Below are 24,124 nucleotides of genomic sequence, written 5' to 3'. Positions count from 1 at the left end.
ATCACTTGCATCGCACATTAGTTCAAACGGTAGATTCCAATTTGGTGTTATCATGATCGGCGCATTAGTGAGTTTCTCTTTAAGAATATTAAAATATTTGATACATTCATCTAAAAAGATGAATGGAGCATCCTTTTCTAGGAGTTTATTCATAGGAGTGGCAATTTTAGAAAAATCTTTTATGAAACGTCGGTAAAAACCGGCATGCCCTAGAAAACTCCTAACTCCTCTAACATTGGTGGGATGTGGAAGTTTAGGAATTACATCTACTTTAGCTCTATCCACTTCAATTCCTTCTTTTGAAATTTTATGTCCAAGAACGATGCCTTCTTTAACCATGAAATGGCATTTCTCCCAATTAAGTACTAGATTTGATTGTTCGCATCTAATAAGTATTCGTTCAAGATTAGCTAGACATGATTCAAATGTATCACCGAAGACTGAAAAGTCATCCATGAAAACTTCCATGCATTCTTCTATCATGTCATGAAAAATCGCCATCATACACCTTTGAAAGGTTGCAGGGGCGTTACAAAGTCCAAATGGCATGCGTTTGTAAGCAAAAGTACCATAAGGGCACGTGAATGTGATTTTCTCTTGATCTTCGGGTGCTATTGGAATTTGAAAATATCCGGAAAATTCATCTAGAAAACAATAGTAACTATTTCCGGCTAATCTTTCCAACATTTGATCAATGAAAGGTAAGGGAAAGTGATCTTTTCTGGTGGCGTCATTTAATTTTCTATAATCAATACACACACGCCATCCTGTTACAGTCCTAGTAGGAATAAGCTCATTTTTCTCATTTGTAATGACAGTCATGCCACCCTTCTTAGGCACGCATTGAACTGGGCTTACCCATGGACTATCAGAGAATGGATATATCAAACCTGCATCTAGCAGTTTAATAATCTCTTTCTTAACTACATCTTGCATATTAGGATTTAGTCTTCGTTGGCGTTGCACATACGTTTTATGACCTTCTTCCATAAGGATTTTATGTGTGCAATACGAAGGACTTATTCCTTTAATATCATGAATCTTCCATGCAATGGCTGGTTTATGAGCTTTCAACATAGAAATGAGTTGTGATTTCTCATTTTTAGTAAGAGAAGACGATATTATTACAGGTAATTCAGATTCACCATGTAAATAACCGTATTCCAAATAGTTTGGAAGTGGCTTTAACTCTAATTTCAGTGGTTCTTCTATCGATGATTTATATCGATATCTGTCTTCTTCTTTTAGCATTTGAATTTCTTCTGTTGTTGGTTCATATCCATTAGCTATAAGTGTAGCTAACATTTCAGCTTCATCAATTTGTTCAGTTCCTTCTCCTAAAGAACATTCTCCTGTTCCTTGTAATTCTGGAAATTCTTCTAACAATTCTGCATGTGCATCTATAGTTTGAATGTAATAACATGTATCATCTGCAGATTGTGGTTGTTGCATTGCTCTATCAACTGAAAAGGTAACACTCTCGTCCTCTATACTTAGGGTCAATTTCTTACCGAACACGTCTATCATCGCTTTAGCCGTGTTTAAGAATGGTCTTCCTAATATGAGAGGAACTTGAGAATCTTCTTCCATGTCCAGAACAACAAAATCTACTGGAAATACTAAAGTACCAACTTTAACTAGCATGTTCTCCATTATCCCTCTAGGATATTTTATTGATTGATCGGCTAGTTGTATGCTTATTCTTGTTGGTTTCAATTCTCCAAGGTCTAGTTTAGCGTATAGTGAATACGGCATTAAATTTATACTAGCACCTAAGTCTGCCAATGCTTCTATTGAACTAAGACTACCCAGAAAACATGGAATTGTGAAACTTCCTGGATCAGATAGTTTTTCTGGTATCTTATTTAACAGTACTGCTGAACAATTAGCATTCATAGTAACGGCCGAGAGTTCTTCCATTTTCTTTCTATTCGTGATCAGATCTTTCAAGAATTTAGCATATCTAGGCATTCCTGAAATCACATCAATGAAAGGAAGATTTACATTTATCTGTTTAAACATATCCAAGAATTTGGATTGCTCGGCTTCAAGTTTCTCTTTCTTCATTTTACTCGGGTAAGGAAGTGGTGGTTGGTATGGTTTAACATAAGGTTTAGCCTTAACTGTGTTATCTTCATTAACCTTTTCAACTACCGGTTCTTTTTCCTTATCTTGTTCAGGTTGTGGTTCTTGTGGAGTAGGAATAGCTTCATCAGAAGTTACAAGTATTTCAGGTGGTTTAAGTGTTGTGCCACTTCTTGTGGTAATGGCTTTAGCTGTTTCATTCCGGGGGTTAGCATTTGTATCACTAGGTAGACTTCCCGATTTTCTTTCACCTATTAACCTTGCTAGGTTACTTACTTCTTGTTCCAGATTTTGAATAGAAGCTTGTTGATTTCTAAATGCTTGAGCATTTTGTTCATTAGTTTGTTTCTGAGATGTGAAAAACTGCGTTTGAGTTTCAACTAGCTTCGTCATCATATCTTCTAAATTCGGCTTTTTATCATCGGTTTGTTGTGGTGGTTTGTTTTGAAAATTAGGTCTTTGCTGGTTGTAAGTATTATTGGATACTTGTTGATTGCTAGGACCTTGTTGGTTGTTGTATGGAATATTTCGGTTATAATTCTGGTTTTGATTGTAAATCGGTCTTGGCGGTTGATAATTATTCTGATAATTATTTCCAGGCCTTTGGTTTATGTATGAAATATTCTCTCTTTGTTCCATTGTTAATTCAATACTGAGACAATCTTTTGTCAAATGTGGTCCTCCACACTGCTCACAACTAATTCGTATTGAGTGAATATCTTTAGTCATCTTTTCCATTCGTCTCTCGACAGCATCTATCTTTGCGGAAATGGAATCTAAGTCATGGCTAGAATCGGCTCTAGCTGCTTTAGATGATCTAACGATATCTTTTTCTTGGTGCCACTCATGTGAGTGGGAAGCAGTGTTATCAATAATTTTGTAAGCATCAGTTTCGGTTTTCTTCATAATAGAACCACCAGCTGCTATATCTATGTCTTTTCTTGTAGTGATGTCGCATCCTTGGTAGAATATTTGTACTATTTGACAGGTATCTAAACCATGTTGCGGACATCCTCTCAATAACTTTCCAAATCTTATCCAAACCTCATATAGAGTTTCATTTGGCTTCTGTGTGAATGTAACAATTTCTCCTTGAAGTCTTACGGCTTTAGATGCAGGAAAGAATTGTTTAAGAAATTTTTCAACTAAAACATCCCATGTATCAATCGCCCCTTCAGGTAACGATTCCAACCAATCTTTGGCTTCTCCTTTTAAAGTCCAGGGAAATAACATGAGATATATCTGTTCATCTTCTACTTCTCTTATTTTAAATAGTGTGCAGATCCTATTAAAGGTACGAAGATGTTCATTTGGATCTTCCTTCGGCGCACCACTAAATTGGCATTGATTAGTCACCATGTGTAGAATTTGTCCTTTGATTTCATATTCTGGCGCATTAATGCCTGGATGAGTAATTGCGTGACCTTGGCCAGTGCGTTTAGCTCTCATTCGGTCTTCCATACTTAAAGGTTCCAGATTCTCCATAATTGAATTTGTTGAATCATAAACACTAGAGAATTCTGATTTAATGGTTCGTTCCTTAACAATCTCTGTTTGAATGATTGGTGGTTCCGGATGAAAATTTAATGGTTCAGGATCTATGAATCGTCCCTGAATATTCTCCGGATTCTCAATTGTGAGGTCGGGTTCAAAAAATGGATTATCGGAAATTTGAACTGGAGTACTTGGTCGACTGGATGACGATTCTAAAGAAAAATCAACGGCGGTAATATTTGCTAAATGTCTTGATCTAGTTACAGGTGGTGAACGTACAAAAGGTGGTGAACGTCTTGCTCGGTGCATTCACTGAATATCCTATTAGTTTTTAAAAGGAAAGAAAAATTATAATAAGTTATCCAATCAATAGACTTTTCTGATTTTGCCCACGTTTCGAATAACCAAAAGATGCAGCAGAGGGGCAGGATTCGTTTGGTCTCAATATAATTGAGGACTGTTTGGCTCCAATAACCCGGTCCACGTACAAATCCAACTATTACTACGAACCAGAAAATTTTGACGTCTATCAATTTAACTACTTAAAATAAATTTTCGTAATTTTAAGAAATTTAGATAAGAAGTAGAATAAAAATCTATGTCCTAAAAACTAGAATGACAAGAAATAAGAAAGAAAAAGAGCGTGTCGGAAAAAGATCGAAAAATAAAAATAAGAAAGAAAAAGAGTGACTTATATGTAACACCGGCCATTTTTTTTTTTTTTTAACACACAGCGGAAGACTTTATTAACAAACACAATATAAGTCACGTCATTACGTTTAAGTTTACACAACGGTGTTACGTTATCACAAAACATTATTTATACAAAAGTCCACATCAGAGTTGGGTTGTCAAACATGTCTTCTGCATCCATACTCATCCCGACTAGCAGTACCTAAACCTGCAAAGGGGGAAACATGTGGGGGATTAGCGCACCGCTAAGTGAATGGAATCTATCTAACAGATATAGCTTAAGTCACACACAAGCTATATACATCAACAATACCTGCTAACTACCAACTAGCATACAATAAGACAATACGAGGATCGGCGGCTTGTACGAGCACACGACTCCCAGCTGATCGGGCCTGAGTCTACCGATAGTCCCTGCTACTCAATTAACAGTATAGTTATCCAGATGCAGGGGGTGCATCGTTCACACTATACTCCACAATTAGTAGCCTATGGACCCAACCTCTCCTAGGCACGGTTGACCTCATACGGACTCTAACCTCTCCTAGGCACGGTCTCGAGTCCCCAGTCTCCCTAGGCCCGACTGGTGCCATTCACACAGTGTACACATAATTCACATACAACATCAGGCAAACGATATTATTCTATCATGGCAATTCCTACACTATGCATGGTAAAAGAGTCAACCACAGTAGCATGATATGCTACTTAAACTCTATCCGTAGATAGACCCACTCACCAATTACCAGCAACTGCTCAGTTATTATTTCTGAGCTTCTTCCTTGTCCTTATCTCCTGAGAACAGCAAAAACCAAGTTAGAATAGTGTTCCCATCAAGATTAGACACACTGACAGCGAATTATAGCAAATTCATAAAAAAATGCGTCTGCTAAAATTTTCATGCTTAACACTTATGCACTTTCAAAATTTACATCCTGGACACCAAAATATAAACGGGCAGCATAACGGCTAGAAAAAAGCACTTTGGTAAAACATTCTGCCCTGTACACACAGTCGGTCGACTGACACTTACAGTCGGTCGACTGTCGACACAATCGGTCGACTGACCTGTCCAGTCGGTCGATTCATTGGGTAATACATCAATCGGCCGAAGGCAAATCTCAGTCGGTCGGTTCACTCGCCAATCGGTCGGTTCACCCTCAGTCGGTCGGTTCACCCTCAGTCGGTCGGTTCACCCTCAGTCGGTCGACTGTCGTCCGACAGTCGGCCGACTGTGTTCATCTTCCTCAGAAACTGAACAAAGGCTACGGACTTCACGATGAAATCCTCAAATCTCGATCTAGAGCTCGTCTTAAACACCAAAATCGACCACAACTTGTTCACTACTTGTTATAGACTCAAAACTCACAACAATTTGACCATAACAACACTTGAATCACTTGTTTTGACACAATTCAAGCTTTTTACAAAACTCACACAAAACCAAGAATTTAACAACGAATTGAACACAAAAACACATGTTACTTACCTTGATAGACTCAGTAATCTGTAAGAAACAAGATGGTATGAACAATTTGAGCTCTAGAACACAATTTAGGAATTAGGGTTAGAAGAGGTGGAAGTTAGGTACGGGAGTGAAGAATGAATTTTCTAGAAATGGGAAGGAAATACAGTACACTAGTCTCTTAGTTGGGTTTAATTCCCACACTGAGCAACACACGGGTATTTACCAGTTATCTGATATCTTTCGCACAAGATTAGGTAACCCAAACGAGGTCCAAATAAAATAAACAAACCTGTTCTGGGACCCTTGTCACAAACTGGACACAACACAAATATAATAAAACACTAATTAAATAATTAAAATAAAAGCACTTAAGACTAAGCACAAACCCTTAGGGCAAAATAGTCCACTTACAACTAGCCCGGGTTTCAGTCTGTTACATTATAGAACTTAAAAACACTAGACTAACCCAACCTTATTACTATCACTAACTTAAAATTATAATCGCAAATTGAGATTACTAATTGGAATGATAATTGATACATAGGTAAAAGGTGCCTAAAAATATTAAAGCTTACAAGAAAAACTATATCCCAAATGGCAATAACTTAAAAAGAAACTAAAACTTAAAAAGGCGTCGCAAAATTCTAAAGTACCTAAATTTTAGTCTAAAGAAAAAGTACTTAAGGGATTTTACGGCAAATCCTAAAAATCTAGAAATAAAAAAAATAACTATGGCAAAAACTATGAATTAAAACTAAATACGAGCGAAAAATACAAAAGTTACGCTAAAACTATTAAAAAGGGACAAAATATGAAAATATACAAAAATTTGTAAAAATTACAATTTTTATAAAAATATTATTTTTATATTATTTATTTTATAAAACTATTAATTTTAAACTTTAATTAACCTAATTAAACTAAATAATACAAATAATAAATAAAACTAAATTAATTAATTTAATATAAATAACCTAATTAGGTTTTAAAGTTAATAATAATAATAAATACCCCGTATTAAATGCAGATTGGGGCTTATGGTCAGCTGTGTCAGACGGCTCCGCGAGTCGCGGTTCTCGAAGCTGCAAACTCCGCGAGTCGCAGGGTTCCAAAATTCAACTCAGGTACTTTTTTTTTATTCGACGTTTTTTTTTTCTGTTTAAATATTAAATAAAATATTTATAAAAACTAAATAAAAACTTATGTTTTAAAAACTAAAATAAAAATAGAAATACTTTATAATAAAAATCTTAAAACTAGATTTATATATTTTTTTATTTTTTTTTTCAGTTTTTAATTTTATGTTCTAAATAAACACAAAATATTTAAATAAAACTTATATTTTTATAAAATAAAAATAAAGAAACTTTATAAAACTTAAATATTTAATAAACTCTTAAAAATATTTATATTTTTGTTTTTCTTTTTATATTTTCGAATATTTAAAACGTATTTTTACAAAAGTGAATTTTAATAAAAGTAAACTAAAAATAATTTTTTTTTTTTTATGTAGCGTTGCGCTTCCGGCTTTTAAGCTATGTTATTTCCCCGGCAGCGGCGCCAAAAATAACTTGATGTTATGCGAGGTGTATATAAAATAGCTTTATATTTTAGCAGGAAATACTATTAAATACGATATAATTTTACACAAGATATTTATTTATTTAGAGAATGGATATACTTAAACCTTGCTACAACACTTATAGGCAGTGTACCTAATCGTACAGTAGTGTAGTTTTTAGTAAGTTCGGTTCGTTCCACAGGGAAAATCTTTAAACAAAGCTTAACGCTATATTAGTTTACTTTTATAAAAATACAAATATATATATAAGTAATATTATTATTATAAAGGGGGGTTTTTACCGTTTAATGACCGGTTTGTCGATTTTAAAACTTTAGTCGCAGTTAAAACCAAATGTAAAATAATAAATAAATGCAAGACTTAATTTGAAGCGTAAAGTAAATAACGATAATGAAATTGCGATAAATGAAAGTGCGATAAAATAAACTTGCGATAATTAAAAAGTACGATAATTAAAAGTGCAATTAAATACAATAATAAATAAAAATGCGATAATTAGAAGTGCAATTAAATATAAAATAAAGAAAATTAAATATGAAATAAAAGAATTATGCTTATTTAAACTTCCGTAATCATGATGTTTGACGTGTTAATTTTAGTTTTATGCCCATGGGTTAATTGTTCTTTGTCCTGGATTATTTAATATGTCCATACGGATTTGTCCATAATAGTCCATCAGTCATAAATATAAAGAGCGAAAGCCTTCGTCAAATTATTCTTATTCCCGAAGTCAAATATTCCAACTAATTGGGGATTCGAATTGTAACAAGGTTTTAATACTTTGTTTAATGAATACACCAGGTTATCGACTGCGTGTAAACCAAGGTTTTACTACTTTGTTAACAATTACACCAATTACCCTTGAATGTAATTCACCCCTGTTTCAACAAGTCTATTAACTATTAATCCAGTTCCGTGTCCGGTAAAATGAATAATTATTGGTATTTATAGATATCCCGCCCACCGTACCCAGTCAAGCGTATGTGGTTATATATAAATACGTCGAATTATAAGTTTGTATATTAAATTAACAAGGTATTGTTTAGTTAATATAAAACCCATTAATAGCCCATAGTCTAATTTCCACAAGTGTCGTTCTTTTATCCAAACCCCAATTATGGTACAAGGCCCAATTACCCAATTTTAGTAATTAGCCCAACATCATGATTACTTCGGATTAAATAAGCATAATAATAACTTAGCTACGAGACATTAAATTAAAAAGGTTGAACATAACTTACAATGATTAAAAATAGCGTAGCGTTACACGGACAGAATTTCGACTTACACCCTTACAACATTCGCTAACATACCCTTATTATTAGGATTAAAATTAAAATTAAAATTAAAATATAAATTATAAATATAAATATTACGTATATAGATAGAGAGATTGATGGATATTTGATGAAAAAAATGATCAGAATTCGTTGGGCTTTATAGGGAGTTTCAGTTTTTAGGGCTCCGTGACTCGCGGCCCATTCCTTCTTCAAACTCCGCGAGTCGTGGAGTTTGTAATTACAGCTCACTCCATTTTGGCTCTTTGTTTACCGACGGTTTATTATATAAATATAATATATATATAATTTATATAATTAATTATATATTATATTATATTTATATACATAGTTAACTTGTAATTTTTAGTCCGTTGCGTCGAGCGTTGAGAGTTGACTCTGGTCCCGGTTCCGGATTTTCGAACGTCCTTGCGTACAATTTAATATCTTGTACTTTGCGTTTTGAATCTTGTACTCTTGTAATTTCGAGACGTTTCTTATCAATAATTGGAACCTCTTTGATTGTCTTTTGTACTTTTGAGCTTTTTGGTCGTTTGCATCTTCAATTCGTCGAATCTGTCTTTTGTCTTCACCTTTTATTATTTAAACGAATATCACTTGTAAATAGAACAATTGCAACTAAAAGCTTGTCTTTCTTGAGGAATAATGCTATGAAATATATGTTCGTTTTTAGCATTATCACCTTCCTCCGTCTTTGGTTCCACACCAGAAAACATGTTTGGAGCTGGATCCATGACCGCAGAAACAACTGTTGGATCGATTTTTCAGGCACGTATTGATCCAACATCCTCAACTTTAAGGGGCGAGACTCCATCGCTTATAACACTCGCGTTTTGCTCCGTAGAAAAGGCAAATTTTGGGGATTTAGTTACAGATGAATCCATAATGGAGCTATCATCTTCATCCCTAGAAATATTATTGCCATCAGAATAAGAGGAAGCCTCAACTGAAACCATACAAGGGGACCTTCCGACTTCCTCAACCATCGTACCGACGACAGACGGTCTAATGCCCTGCTCGTTGCCAGAGAACCGGTAACCTTCTTGCTTTGAATTTTCTGCCTTCTCTTGAATTCTGGTTTCCAGAATATTAGTGTCAATGTTCGAGTTAGCGGTTACTCCGACATCCTTGGATTCTGGATCAGAGACCTCATTTACCACCGATGAACACATAGGGTTCGAATTTGAACCAATGTCACACGACCTGACATCCCCATCGGAGACTTTATGTATCTTTTTATCCACTTCAACCAATGTCCAAGATAACCGATTTTTATCGTAACTAAACACGAAATTATGATTGCTCACCGATTCAGGTAGATTAAACACGAGAAGCTTGTCACCAATCTTTATTTCAATGGGAAAGCAGCTTCCGAGATCTTTGTTGGAGATGTCAGACATATGGTTCTGAACTGGCCATTGATTCGCAGGGTTGAACGGGTTATAGTTAACCCCAGAAACGACATCCACAAAGGACCTTTGACCTGACCTCATATCAGAAATAGGAGGCCAGATTGAATTCGATAATTCAGCAGTTCTATTGACTTTCGAAGTGCCAAGATTCTTATCAGTTCCTGAACTACATGACTCAGTTTTCGGAACGACAATCTTAGTCCTTTCCCTGGCTTTGTAGGCACGAATCAACCTTCCATCTATACTGATGGAGTTTAACACTTTACCAAATCTATCTATATCAAGAATATCTTCAAATCTCACGAACCCAAATCGTTGCCCACCTGATAATCTTTTCCTAGCTAGGTACACGTCCCTAACTAAACCATATTGGTCGAATAATTTCCAACAATCATCTCGAACCCAGCTATCTGGAAAGTTAAAAAACAAAAAAGATGTGACTCGCTTACCATACGAATCGTTCTTCCTCGACATGAAAGACACTCTCTCATACTCCCTCACAACCATAACTCGAAAAGGAATTTCTCATCGTTAACGGATGGTGCAATAGTTTGGTTTGAAGAAACTGGAGAGGATTTTGAGATTGAAAGTATGTAAAGAATCTGGAGTTAGGTGAAAAGACAAGGGTTGAAAATGAAAGAGGTTGAAATTTGGATGTAGGAGATGAATTGAATAAGAAATTGAAGACGAAAAATTGATCGGAAAAAGTGGTTGAGGGAGGTTTGGTGGAGGAGTATGGTGGTTTACGGTGGAGTTTTTTTTTTTTTGTTTAATGTTAACTAGGCCCGGCCCGATTGGACATAGTAACGATATTAAAGGACAAAAATACCCTTTTGACAATAAAATATATTCAATTATTCATGAACATTAAAATCATAGTTTCAAATTTCAAATGATATATTATTAAAGTTTGGGAACTATAATCCTTTAATGATTTTATATACTAATTCAAATTGTAACTTATATTCTTTACCTATGATGACACTTGTCATTTTGATTCCTCTCTATCCTTCCTCCCATGCAACAATATCATCCCACTAACCAATCACTAAAGATCTTCACTATAAAAAGCAACCCATGAGTTGGTTTGATAGAAGGAAGCAATACTAAAACAAGTGTATGTAACCAATCATTCTTATCTTCATATATATCATATCATAATATATTAATAATATATATCACAAAAGAAAGATGGAACAAAATCACTTGAAGAAGCAGATTACCCTCACCAAAAATTCTCTCTTTGAGCAGGTACTGTACACATCTTGTCTAGTTTTGTTTTAATTTGTTTCGTTTTCATTGTAATCTCAATAAAACACTAGTGTATATATTGTTGAGCTTCTGGTGATCATGTTTGAAAATTTCAAAGCTATATGATACATAGTTTATATGATATGTCCCGAGCGTGTAGCCTTAGCTTGATGGTAAAAGCATCAAGTGTTTTAAAGGTTCGAATCTGCTCTGAAAAACAATGTTGTCTTAATGTCGGGTCAAATCGACTCACCTCTCATGTGTTGGGCATGAGCGCAGCTTGGGACAAGTTACATTTGAGGAACAACCTTTTGAAATAATAGTTTATATATTTAGTAATAAGTTAAACAAGACGAGTTTACACCACGAACATATTAGCTTGAGTACCGAAGTAGTCACACTCATGTCAATGTGTCATTAAAGCTTATTGTTACCACATAGGTGGCGGCGGAACTTAGAGGCGAATAGTATAAAAAAAAGTACCCCTAAAATTTAGTATAAATATTACACTAAATTTTTTTACATGTGGGACGGGTACCCCTTTGGGTTACACCAACTTCCGCCAATGACCATATTTTTTTTTTTTTAGAACGACAATTTTGGCATCGAATTTTCTCATCCACCAATGACCATATATATATATATATATATATATATATATATATATATATATATATATATATATATATATATATATATATCATACTTAGATCTACATGCGCACGCCCTAATCAAATGTAGTTAAACTATGTTTCTGTTTATGGGCTAGCTAGTTAAGTTTTATTATTATTATTGTTATCATTATTATTACTCCATTAATTATTAATTATTAAAGTTGCATTTTAACAAATGGAGTGTTTTATTTTGTAAGGGTTATTTGGATGAACAATTTACCCAACTTGAGGAACTGCAAGATGATGCAAACCCCAACTTTGTGGAAGAGATTGTCACTTTGTATTACTCCAACTCAACAAGACTAATCCGCAATTTGGAGACGGCACTGTAAGCAGCTAGCAACCATTTGAGGAACATTAATTCAGTCCTCTTCAGAAAAATCTTATTGCATATGAATAATAATTCCTTTTAACTCATGATCAAATTTCACTAACATCGTATGTGATTAAGGAAAAGGTTGAAAACGGTCAAAAAATAACTTGGTTAGGTCACGTACCTTTCCGTTAGGCTGAACACTGAAAACCTTATCTGATTACGCAGAAGTCCCTTTTATAAACTAATTTTACAATGTATGAGACCTTAAAAAATAGGCTAAATATTATAGTTGTATTCTCAGGGAGAATTATCCATTGGATTTTTGCAAGCTTGATGATTTTATGCATCAATTTAAGGGAAGTAGCTCAAGGTATACTGTACTTTTCACTTACAAAACAAAACAAGATCAAGAATTCAAGAATTGCAAAGTTGTCATATAATCAAACAATTGTTAGTATTTAGTTTTTTATTAGTTTGTTAATCTTAATTTGCTAAACTAATTAAGTTTGATAACATTATATGTACATAGCATTGGTGCGAAAAAGGTGAAGGCCGAGTGCTCTCAGTTTCAAGAATTCTGCAAAGCCAGAAACGCGGATGGGTAACAATTTTGGACTAGTGATTCTATATCGTATCTAGAGTATGTCATACGATTTCAAGTTCGTGTATTTTAACGAATTTGTTGCATGTTAATTTCTTGATTGCAGATGCATTAGAGTATTTCAACAAGTGAAGCAAGAGCATGCCACTCTAAAGAGAAAGCTTGAAGCATATTTTCAGGTTACTCTTTAGTTTAAAGAAAAATTAAGCAACATACTATATAATACTTATTAGGAGTATTATTTATTTATTGGAAAATAAACTAGCCAGCAGCTCGACTAGTTATATTACAAGAGAGTGAATAACCAAGTGTCATGTAATCGTGTATATCTTGTAGTTTTGTATGTTGGAGCCTTGGAGGTCGTTTTGAATTAATAAAATTTTAGTTTTGTTAGTTTTTTCGTTTTAATCGAAACCAAACCTAATTAATTTCAATGTAGTTTTTGGTTCGGGTTTGACATATGAATCCGGTTTTTTGTTCGATTTCGCTTTTGCTCTAAGAGGTTTAAACCGATTTGAATCAACAATCTGAAAACTGAAAACTGATCAATAGATGAATACCCCTAAGTATTGGTATGTGAAAAAAAACACACACATATATACACACACATGCAAACCACAATGGTCATAATAATAAACAACTTTGTATTTTTGTCACATGTATAACTCTACACGAATTCATATTTTTGTCACATATTAACATATACTCGTATAACATAATAATACACGCCTTCACATATATCATAACAATATCATTTCCTTGGTATATTTAATTGTTCGACTAGTTAAACCACACATATATGAATAAGTCAGTTTTCGTACAGATTAATATTAATTGGTTATGCTTATTTCAGATATGGAGACAAGGTGCATGAATGAATATGAAAAGGGAAATGACAAGAAGAATCAAGTCAAGTCGTACAAGTGGGACAACTTAACAATTTGTTGAGCCAAAAATAATTAAATAAATGGATAGGAATACAGGGTCATATGAATTCATGTACGGATATGTAATATAATAGCACGGGACACAGAATAAGACCACTTAGATTAGAATAGCATAGGTAGTTTATTAGTCCTCCAAGTTCGTAGTGTTTTGTTGGTTGCTATTTCAACCTAACATTATCTTCTTCTTTTTTTTTTTTAAAGGCAAATAGGAATGATCTATTAGGTCTTCTATTCATATTTCTCTTCTATTCGCTTACGTTAGTATGTTAGCATACGGTATACAAATGTGTGATTGCACAACTTTCTTAAAATTTTAATTTCGATTAACTGATCAACTAGGTGTCGTACTAGAAATAGAAAGAATCAGTCGCAAAATGTTTACTACGAGAATATAAAAAATAATTATAAAAAATCTATATTTGTTAAATCATACGTAGAAAAAATCTGACTGGTTGAAGTCAAAAGTGATGAATTTTGTTTTTGTGTCACCAGTCCAACTGACGAAACTGATTGACGCCCTGTTAGGCTCTGTCAGTTTTGTTCATGTAATCTGATGGAGGTAACTAACGCATAGTTAGTATTGGTCTAATAATAATTTAGTTATTATTGGCAAGCCGCGTTCATTTTGCATAATTAATAATTTATCTTATGCTTTTTCACTACTGTACATGGCAATTGGGACTCTACTCTCAAATTTGAGTCATATGAGTTAAGTTTATGCGTCATCTAGATTTTGATAAAAATTAAGTCTAACAATGTAAATCAAAGTTAAAAAAAAAAATCAATGAATTTTTCTTCAACACATTGGATCTTATATATACAAAATATAAAAGAACAAGTTAAATAAGTAGCAAATTCTAAAGCTCAATAAATAGAGACATGTCTAATGAATTTTATGAATAGGTCAAATGGTCGAGCATAACAAGATTCATCGGTCAATCATTTATGAAAGCATTGATGGTTATATCAATTATTATGTATATTAATATTTTCTTATATAGAAAATATAAATATAAATATTATAATTATATTACATAATAATAACTAAAACAATATAATATATGTAAAAAATTAAACGTAAAAGTATATGACATGTTTGGACCTATTGACCCATTTGATCCATTATCTGTTTCCCCTTGTTACCCAAACCGACTCAACCTGCTCGTTTGGAGCAGTTTAAATTTTTTTAGCTGTTTGACCCATGACAGCATTTTAACCCAAAATCGTTTTGATCCGTTATCCAAATCAAACCAACCTGACACGTTTGTCAAGTATACCAGATACAATTAATAAATCATCAAATTAGTTGCAAACAAATAACTCTCAAACTCCAACTAAATTACTAGAAACTCTAAAGGTAATGGGAGGTCAACGTCAGCTTGGCATGACTACTGGAATGATATTGGGCCGTCGGTGTTGATTATATCTAGTAGAGATATCCACATCGCAGGCTTTTCTTTGAATGATAAGGTACACGATTTAATTCATAACGATATTTGGAAATGTCCTAGGTTGTGGCAGGCCATATACCCCTATGTTTACAGCCTTTGTACTCCCCAGCTGATTGATTCTAAAGAAGATTTAGTACTATGGAAACAATGGGATGGTTCTACTAAACCTTTTTCGGTCAATGTTGTTTGGAATACTATTAGACCGCGTGGTCAGGTGGTCCCTTGATACAACATTGTTTGGTTTTCTCATTGCATTTAAAGACGTACTTTTGTTCTCTGGCTTGTTATGGGAGAAAGATTGAAGACTAAAGATCACTTGAAACCGTGGGAGAAGAATGCAACTATTGTTTTATTATGTAGGTTGTGTTCGAATCTAATGGATACTCATGACCATTTGTTTTTCGAATGCACTTATTCTCGGTTGGTTTGGATAAAAGCATGTTATCTCATTCAACTTTCACAACTTAATGAGAAATGGAAAGATGTAGTCGACATGTTGATTCCTGCCTCTTCAAGGAAGACGTCTAGTGTGGTGGTCGCCAAGCTCACATTTGCTGCTTCGATCTATTATCTATGGCAGGAACGAGACTCGCACATCTACAAAAGGGGTTATAGATCGGAAGGGCAAATGTTTGAGGTTATTTACTCGAATGCCAGGATGAAAGTCATGTTGCTGCGGTTCAAGGATTCGTTCCAGGTTAATCGTATGCGACGGGTTTGAAGATTCATTAGGAAGGCGTTGTTTTGTTTCTAGCATGCTGTGACATGCTTGGTGTATGTATGCTTTATTTCTTTTTTGGATGTATTGTCTCATAGGTTGTTTAGCGCTGCAAGATTCACTTGCAGCTTTTGTTTTGTAACGCTTCAATTTTTGTTGTTCATAAAATTTATCAGGTGAACCCCTCAAAAAAAAACTAGAAACTCCAAAGAAGGCCAAATTTTTATTGAGCCATTCAACCCATTAAACACTAGCTCAAAACCAACTGAACTCTTATTGGGCCAGCCAATGGCCCAAATGTATGCACTATAAATCAATTCATATCACGCGCAAAATACACTCACTGCTCAGCCTCTTCCTCAAAATTCCTATCGCCATATCATCTCGATCCTTCTCCGGTAAGCTATAACTATATATCTGTAAATCATTTTTTGAAAATCACTTATTTTGTTAACAATTTTTTATGCAATCTTTGGTAAGATCAATTAACTTGCTATTGTTCTTTGCTGTTTCTTGTTATTATCATTTATTAAATTAAATTATTAAATTATTAATGTTATTGTTTCCGATGTTAGGGTTTTTCTACCTTCCGTACCTAGGACTTTTTTGTATATGTTTTTAATTTAGGGTTATATAATCTGATTTTTGTGTGCGTTGACTTGTTGTGTTATTTCTGTAACTCGCACCGATCATCATCTAATTCTTAGACTGGTGGTAGTTTAAGGTTACTTATTCTATAAAATTAGGGTTCTCTCTTTGTAGAATTAGGGATGAATTGTATGAAAGTTGACTTTTTTCACAATCAGGTTAATGTGGAAATGATATCGTAGTTCTATACTTTTCATTGTATATTGACCCATCTACATTTATGTTTGATCTTTATAGTCTTTTTAATTACTGTGATTAAATTTCATGTGTTGAAACAAGTACTTGTTTTATTTATGATGGTATGTATTTGGATTAACCTTGATTTCTGTTTAACTTTTGTTGTTTATTATTTAATGTTTTGTGGCTTTGTATGATGTTACCGTAATTGTTTTGCAATGTGTAGGGAAACAAATGTCTTTTGAAGCCTCTTGCGTGCATAAAGGGATTATTTTGCGTGTGCACTTCATGAACTGGAAAAGGCAGGGGAGCACTGGGTGGAAATTTTTCCGCCATTGGACCTGATAACGTTTTAGAAATTCTTCTTTTTGTTTTCTAGTTAGTTACTGAAACAAGATTGTTATTTTCTTTAAAAGTTATTGTTTTTTGTACATTTGATTAGCAATTATAATGGCAATATCATTCCCCCTTCCGGGATTTCGCTTTCATCCTACTGATGTTGAATTGGTCATGTACTACCTTAAGAGGAAGTTATTGGGGAAGAAGATCGTTAACGCAGTGGCAGAGGTCAACATATATGACTTCAGTCCTTGGGATCTTCCAGGTATAGAGCTTTACTGAGTACAAAACTGTTTCACTGTAAATTTATTTTATTTATATGTAATTTAGTAATTAGTAACTGTGACGTTTAGACAAAAAAAAGAATTACCTTACCTTCTGTCGTGGCATTTCAAATAATGATTAGTAAATTAAGCTTTACAGTGAGTTCTTTACGCAGAAACTTTATGTTGTTCGACTTAAGAATTATAGTAAGGGATAGGGACTCAGTGATCGAGATTTGATATCTAGTTGTATTTTGAAAGATTTGACCCAATTCTTTTCATTAGAGCATATTGTGTTGTCTGTAATATTTACGGTAATAAGAATGGGTTAGAGTTGTTACATGACTTTGCTTCTAGAAACAGTGTTACGTCATCGATAATTTGGGACTGTTTGCTTTTTTGCTTTATGTATGCGTCTGTATTTTGTAAATGACTGCCTGGATATGCGAATATTGTTTAAAGTATGAACGATTACTTGTTGTTTTTTGTTGAACAAACTTAACAATAAAGTTATGATGTTAAACTTGTGTGTCCAAACAATCTCCTATGTAAATAGTAAATGCTGTAATGTATATGCTTAGTGGTACAATTTGGATGAAATGAAGTATGGCAATTAACATCATATTTATATTCGTATCTCAATTTCATGCATGTATAAGATGAACATGTAAATGAAACTTGTTAGATTATGATTAGTATGTCATATCTGCATCTTAATAGTCTTAACTACTCATTTTGTACTGATTAATTGAATTTGATGTTTCAGGTAAATCCTCCTTGAAAAATGGCGACTTAGAGTGGTTCTTTTTCTGCCCCAACCTTAAGAGGTTTACAAACGGGTCTAGATGTAATCGCGCAACCAAAACTGGCTTCTGGAAGGCCACTGGGAAAGACAGGAAGGTTAAATACAAGGATCGAATTGTAGGTAGCATTAAGACATTGGTTTATCATATATTGGATGAAGGAAAGGGGAAAAGAACAGACTGGGTAATGCATGAATACAAAATGGACGATGAGCAGTTGGCTAATGCTGGAGTTGTTCAGGTATTGTTGGTTTCAGTTTCATTTTTAAATATAAGAAAAACTCCATTGAATGATAAATGATTGTCGTATGAGCTTCTATGTATGACAATGTTTGCATAATGGTTTCAATATATAAACTTGTTCTAATTCGTTGTGTTCTTTATTTGGCTGCTGCTCCTTCGACATACTCTGTTTAGTTTTGCTGGTCAGTTTACATTTTCAAATGATTCTTCCATGTCGGTATATGTTTTCTTAAAAATGGCAGTATCTGTGTTAGTACTGTAACAGGACTCGTGTGATGCTAAGTAAAAAAGATAAAACATATCATTATTGTATTAAAAAAAATTGTAGGAGAAAATTTTAAGACAAGATGCACTATATTACATATGTATTAATAGTGGATTTTAAATGGAGTTTTTTTAGTTTCAACTGTACTTAACACTTACATCTCTGTATTTCAGGATATGTACGTGCTTTGTAAGGTTTTTGAAAAAAGCGGTGCTGGGCCTAAAAATGGGGCTCAGTATGGTGCCCCGTACGATGAGGAAGCGTGGAATGATAATGGAGGCAGCTGTTCTGGATCTCAGGTCACTGTTGGTCCAGGTGGGACTACAAACAGTTTGGATTACATGCAGAAAGATCCAGCTACATTGAACATGGATGTCTCCTTAACTAAACCATGTTCATCCACTGTCATGTTTTCTGACAACGAGGGACAGATGGATGTGGTTTCCAGTGATGATATGATACTAGAAGAAATTGCTTCACTTTTGGGGGTATCCACTAAGAATAATAATGGCAACAACGATAACGAGGTATACCAAGTTTGATAATCTTATCAGTTGCTGTAATTAGGCCTTTGTGTTGCTATCTACTCACGTAGTCTGTTATTTAACTTTGCAATTGCCTTGTTAGATCATAGACTATATTCTGTTTTTGCTTACCTTGTATATTATATAAATGATGTTTGTTGTCTTGTTAATTATTCTATTGTTTGGATACAGGGGGTTGAAGCTACCAACAAAAAGAAAGGAAAAAGTGTTGTACCTAATGAAGATGATATTTATGCCGACTTGGTGAGCCTCGTTGATTTAGACGAACTGAAAGGAGCTGAGTTAAATAAATTTGAGAGTGATGGAACTGAGTACACGATCAGCAAGCTACTCTCATCTGATGATCTTGATATGGATCTGAGAGACTTTTATGTTGATTGATCAAACCTCAAGGCATACACCGCAGTCTGATGATGTTGAAAACTTGTGACTGAACCATACTAGCTTGGTGGTTCAAACTTAAACCCTTTTTCGTCTCTTTCCTGCTAAAAGATGTTTATATGTTCTGGTGGCCTGTTATTACTATTTGGGGCCTTGTCTGTAAAGTTAAACTCTAGTCCTATCTTTGTACATCTGAATGGTTTTCATTTCACATTCTGATACTTCTGAATCCAGCAGTTAATTACTGTTTTGTTTTGTTTTGTTAATCTTTGTCAGCGATAACAAAATCCACCAATCCAATTAGGCACCGATTTTATATCTATAAGCTCTAAAAAAGTAGACTGAAATTGTGGGCAACTGACGTCTGTTTAAAAAATATTCTCTGCTAAGTTAATGATCATTTAAGATGATTAAACACATTAAAACAGCCAAGTGACGTTTTTTGTATGCCTAACTTTTGTTAGTACTCTCTCCAAATTCTTTGAATGTTGAAAATATATTGAACTACTTTAACAGGGTCATTTGAAGCTAATTGACCGATTGCACGTTATCTCAAACCCACGGTGACTTTAAAGTATGCAGCACATAAAACTAAGTAAACCTAGTATGTTACAATTTACAATTTTGAGAATTAGTAATATATATCAAAGACTCCAATTAGTATAGCCTATTTACCTTGATAGTATCAACTATAATGTGCAAATTCATCTGATGTATTCAAGGGAAGTTTAATAAGGTCCTACATAAAAAGAAAATCCAACATTGCAACACTATATTGTGTCCCTCTATGATTAATATCCACAGATACACCACATGTTTCATCTACAATGGTGAATTGTTCAGATCATCTCGTTTATGTTGATTTTGTTCAACACCCGAAATCAATAAAGATGATGATGATGATGAAACCGCCTTTCCTTTGCTATCAGAAGGCACAGGCAAATCCATCTCCCAGCTACTGTTGCTGCTACTGCTGCTGCTTTCTGCAACTGAGCTTTTCTCGGTTGCAAGCTTCTGTAATCGTTGAAGCTGATTCTGCAAAATCTGTTCAACCAATTTAACATACAAGGTGAGCCTTGGTTCAAATCCAAAATTTAATGGTTATAAGTGCATGATATATAGATTCATACATGATTTCTAAAGGCATCCATTATGGCACATTAACTTATGCATAAACAACTATTCTATAACTAATGCATCAAGGTAACCATACCTCAATCTGGTGCTGAATAACTTTTTCCTGGGCCTCGAGTTGAGAGGCAGACATTGGAAGATTGGTGCTCCATCCATCCACATGGTTAGGGCTTGCACCTGAAGCTTGAACTGGCATGTAACTTGATTGCGGAAACGGGAGAGACGAAAAGCTTGCAGTATTGTTCGAGACCGAATTGTTATGTCCATCAGAAGAAGCAGCATTATTAACATTGGTGCTAGGAGCAGATTGGTTGGGAAGTACAGTATACCCAGATGACCTGCGGAGAAATTACAGAACAGATGTATAATATCGTTTCTAATTATGATAATATATTAATATCAGTGACATGTACCATACAGATTCAAACGTTAAGTGTATAAGAACAAGGTACGTACCACGTTAAAGAACTTGGAGAAGGATAAACAAACGATTTCTGATATATCGATGCAGCTGCTGCTGCGGCTTGAACTCTCTTTTGATCTCTGCTATGATTACCACTTCTCATACCATCACCAGTTCGATCCTGAGAAGATGTATTTGCCGAGTTTGTTCCTGAAAAAAAAAAAAAGAATGTCATAGGTTCACAATAACTGCATTCATTCATACACTACATACTCAACCAATTAGACATAAGTTTGGGCAATTAGGCACGATAAAGGTATCCAATCTCCCACCTCAAGTAACTGTATTTTCTAAAAACCAATGGCACTTTACAGAGGGTTCTCGCTAACAACTAAGCATGATTCAAACAAATGTGAAAATCTGACCTTGACGATGAGCTCCAGCTCCTGAACGTGTCGTGGTTGTCCCACCCTCATTTGGTATAACAGGCGCTCTACAAATGGGACATGTATGCTGTCGTTCTAGCCATGACCGGAGACAATGCACATGGAAAAGATGTCCACAGACCAATTTTTTTGCTGTAGTCATCTCCTCTCTACATATAATGCAGGTTGCATCACTTCTGCATATGATACAAACATATATAATTAGAACACATCACTGATGTAGATATACACACGTGCTTACACATCTGAATGTGAAGTATTTAAAGGGATAATCAACTAACGAATTCAACTCTTCAGGTGTTGCATCTGGAAAGCGATCATTCATATTTGATGTGATTTTCCGATAACGGATGTAATCAGAAATACGCAGCTTAAAGTTCCTGAATGTCTCGTACAGCTCACGAATCAAGTGCAGAGGCACACCATAGTTCCTGGAAAACAAAACGTCTTAACATTGCACATATAGAAAAGAACATGCACAAGTAATACATAGGCAAGCAAGCAGACACACAAGTGATCAAACTTTCCATATATGTTTATCAGCCTATATGGGAGCTTGAAGTGCAGAATTTAAAATGGGTATATATAAGCTTCATGTGAACAAGATCAAAGTGGGACGTCGTACTTACACAAAAATTGCTACGAAAAAGCCCAAATACAAAGATAAGTGAAGCAAGTCACGAATAAGCTCCAAATAGAAGGTGTACACAGCTTTTCTTTCCCACTGTCCTTCCATAAGCATATCAGTGACATAGAATAAATATTTAACAAATGTTGATATTGTCGCTGTTGCCAATATCATGTACCTGTAAACGAAAAATGTGAATAAACAATCTTAAATCAAGCCTACAAAACTGGAATTTATAGAAGAGATAGCAGTAAACAAGTCACTTGCAAACAAAATGATATTAACATTAACATATGTAAAGCTCAACTAACTTACTCAAATGAAAAGAAAATGGAAACCGAAGGTTGTCGCGTTTGTATCAAGTACTTCACCGAGTTATACAAAAAAAGACAGTCTACAAAAAGAAGGAACCCCATGAAAGAAACAATCCGAATATGAGACAATTTCGGAACAGTCGGTGTTGTTTCAATGTATTCAACTCTCTTTTGAGCCAACCAATGCAAAGACTTTATCAGTAACAGACCAGTCACCATAGCAAGAAACATAACCGAAAAATCCTGTCGAAATATAGTAATAGCGAAGAGGATTTCCATAACTTCTCGCCACGATTGTTCATTTAATCTCTCGACCTCGGCTTCTCGAAGTGAACCAAGAAAAATCTTTTTAATCAACTGCCACGTAATGCACATGATCACTAAACCCATGTTGAGAAGAAGTACTAAACAAACTTTCGAGGTCGATAAATAAACTGTTGCTGGATAAAACTGCCCTCTACTACTAAACGCATGATATATAGCAGCCAGTGTGGCAGATACACTCAGTCCAGCATAAGTCTGCAGCTTCATCATATTGCTTTATGCACTGTTACACCACAAAATGACCAATTAGCCTTATACTCATTAACTTAACCACGATGTTTATATGAAATTCTCCATCCAGTTTTCCAGTTTCTAGATGGATCTCAATTGAATTAAAAAAATAAGCATAATATAACAATTTGGGAAGCAGAATAGGAAACGTGAAAATCTGCCAAATATGCTTTCAATAAACCCTAATAATCATAATAAACTGAAGAGTAGCAGTCTATTGACAAATAAAATGCTACCAATAATGAGAATTAGGAAGGCGTGATGATAACAAACCGCGAAGAAAACCTAATTTGATTAGGATCTCGATATACCTGTTCGTGATTATGTAACTTCAGGAAAACGAATTTGTCTAATTACTATTGCGATTTTAGGAAAACGTTACGTGAATCGTATTTCAAATCGTTACGAATTAGGGTTTGAATTGATGATGGAGATAAAGATCGAGGGGGGAAACAGGACGAGATTTTGATGGAATAGAATAAATTAATAAATGAGGGTGGTCTGGTTCTCGTCACCCTGTGGGTGTTGGCCAATTAGGACATCACACGTGTAACATGACCGACTTGACTGCTTTGTGCTGATGTGTCCAAACATGCTCTTGTTGACACTATGGTACAAAAATGTGGTGCATCGAGTCGAGGCTTATTTACGATTACTACCTCTAATCTATCTATCTATCTATCTATCTATCAATCAATCAATCAATCTATCTATATATTTTCATCCTCAATAAATTAGTGTATGTGTTAAATACTCCGTACGAGAAATAAAAGAGTGGAGATTGGTGAAAGAAAATAATTAATCTTTTTTATCTAATTTTTACAAGTGTTTACCATAATAACTCTATTGCCATCTTTTTTTCTTTTTTTTTAAAAAAAAAAAAGCAGAAATTTTATTCAATCACAAGAGATTACACAAGTTGTACATAGGATTCGCAAGCCGGCATTGCGCTAATAATCTAATCAACACTATCTAACAAACTAGTCTATG

At 34.4% G+C, this 24,124-nt stretch overlaps 3 protein-coding genes across 6 annotated transcripts; 2 read left to right on the top strand and 1 right to left on the bottom strand.

Annotated features, from left to right (window-relative positions):
* The first annotated feature begins 11,142 nt into the window (after positions 1–11,142).
* Positions 11,143–14,006, top strand: LOC139860129 (histidine-containing phosphotransfer protein 4-like). 2 transcript variants are annotated; one of them, XM_071848907.1, is made up of 6 exons: positions 11,143–11,283; positions 12,155–12,285; positions 12,575–12,643; positions 12,803–12,874; positions 12,981–13,053; positions 13,728–14,006. In XM_071848907.1, exons 1-6 carry the CDS (start codon positions 11,224–11,226, stop codon positions 13,746–13,748), a joined length of 426 nt encoding a protein of 141 aa, XP_071705008.1. In that variant the 5' UTR covers positions 11,143–11,223; the 3' UTR covers positions 13,749–14,006. The 2 variants fall into 2 exon arrangements, with proteins under 2 accessions (XP_071705008.1, XP_071705012.1); XM_071848911.1 differs by lacking the exon at positions 12,575–12,643.
* A 2,332-nt stretch (positions 14,007–16,338) lies between these two features.
* Positions 16,339–19,898, top strand: LOC139860124 (NAC domain-containing protein 82-like). Its single transcript, XM_071848900.1, has 5 exons — positions 16,339–16,388; positions 17,042–17,419; positions 18,184–18,461; positions 18,902–19,255; positions 19,445–19,898. The coding sequence occupies exons 2-5, from the start codon at positions 17,266–17,268 to the stop codon at positions 19,652–19,654; spliced, it is 996 nt and encodes a 331-aa protein (XP_071705001.1). The 5' UTR covers positions 16,339–16,388; positions 17,042–17,265; the 3' UTR covers positions 19,655–19,898.
* A 402-nt stretch (positions 19,899–20,300) lies between these two features.
* LOC139860110 (ERAD-associated E3 ubiquitin-protein ligase HRD1B-like) lies at positions 20,301–23,659 on the bottom strand. 3 transcript variants are annotated; one of them, XM_071848890.1, is made up of 8 exons: positions 23,371–23,659; positions 22,581–23,126; positions 22,267–22,443; positions 21,919–22,068; positions 21,617–21,813; positions 21,245–21,401; positions 20,868–21,126; positions 20,301–20,698 (listed from the first exon to the last, which is right to left on the bottom strand). In XM_071848890.1, exons 2-8 carry the CDS (start codon positions 23,111–23,113, stop codon positions 20,477–20,479), a joined length of 1,695 nt encoding a protein of 564 aa, XP_071704991.1. In that variant the 5' UTR covers positions 23,114–23,126; positions 23,371–23,659; the 3' UTR covers positions 20,301–20,476. The 3 variants fall into 3 exon arrangements, with proteins under 3 accessions (XP_071704991.1, XP_071704996.1, XP_071704985.1); XM_071848895.1 differs by having other exon boundaries at positions 23,408–23,659; XM_071848884.1 differs by having other exon boundaries at positions 23,446–23,658.
* Positions 23,660–24,124: the final 465 nt, after the last annotated feature.

Source organism: Rutidosis leptorrhynchoides, chromosome 1, assembly GCF_046630445.1.
Source record: "Rutidosis leptorrhynchoides isolate AG116_Rl617_1_P2 chromosome 1, CSIRO_AGI_Rlap_v1, whole genome shotgun sequence".
Lineage (NCBI taxonomy): Eukaryota > Viridiplantae > Streptophyta > Magnoliopsida > Asterales > Asteraceae > Rutidosis > Rutidosis leptorrhynchoides.
This window is presented reverse-complemented; position numbering and strand designations above follow the sequence as displayed.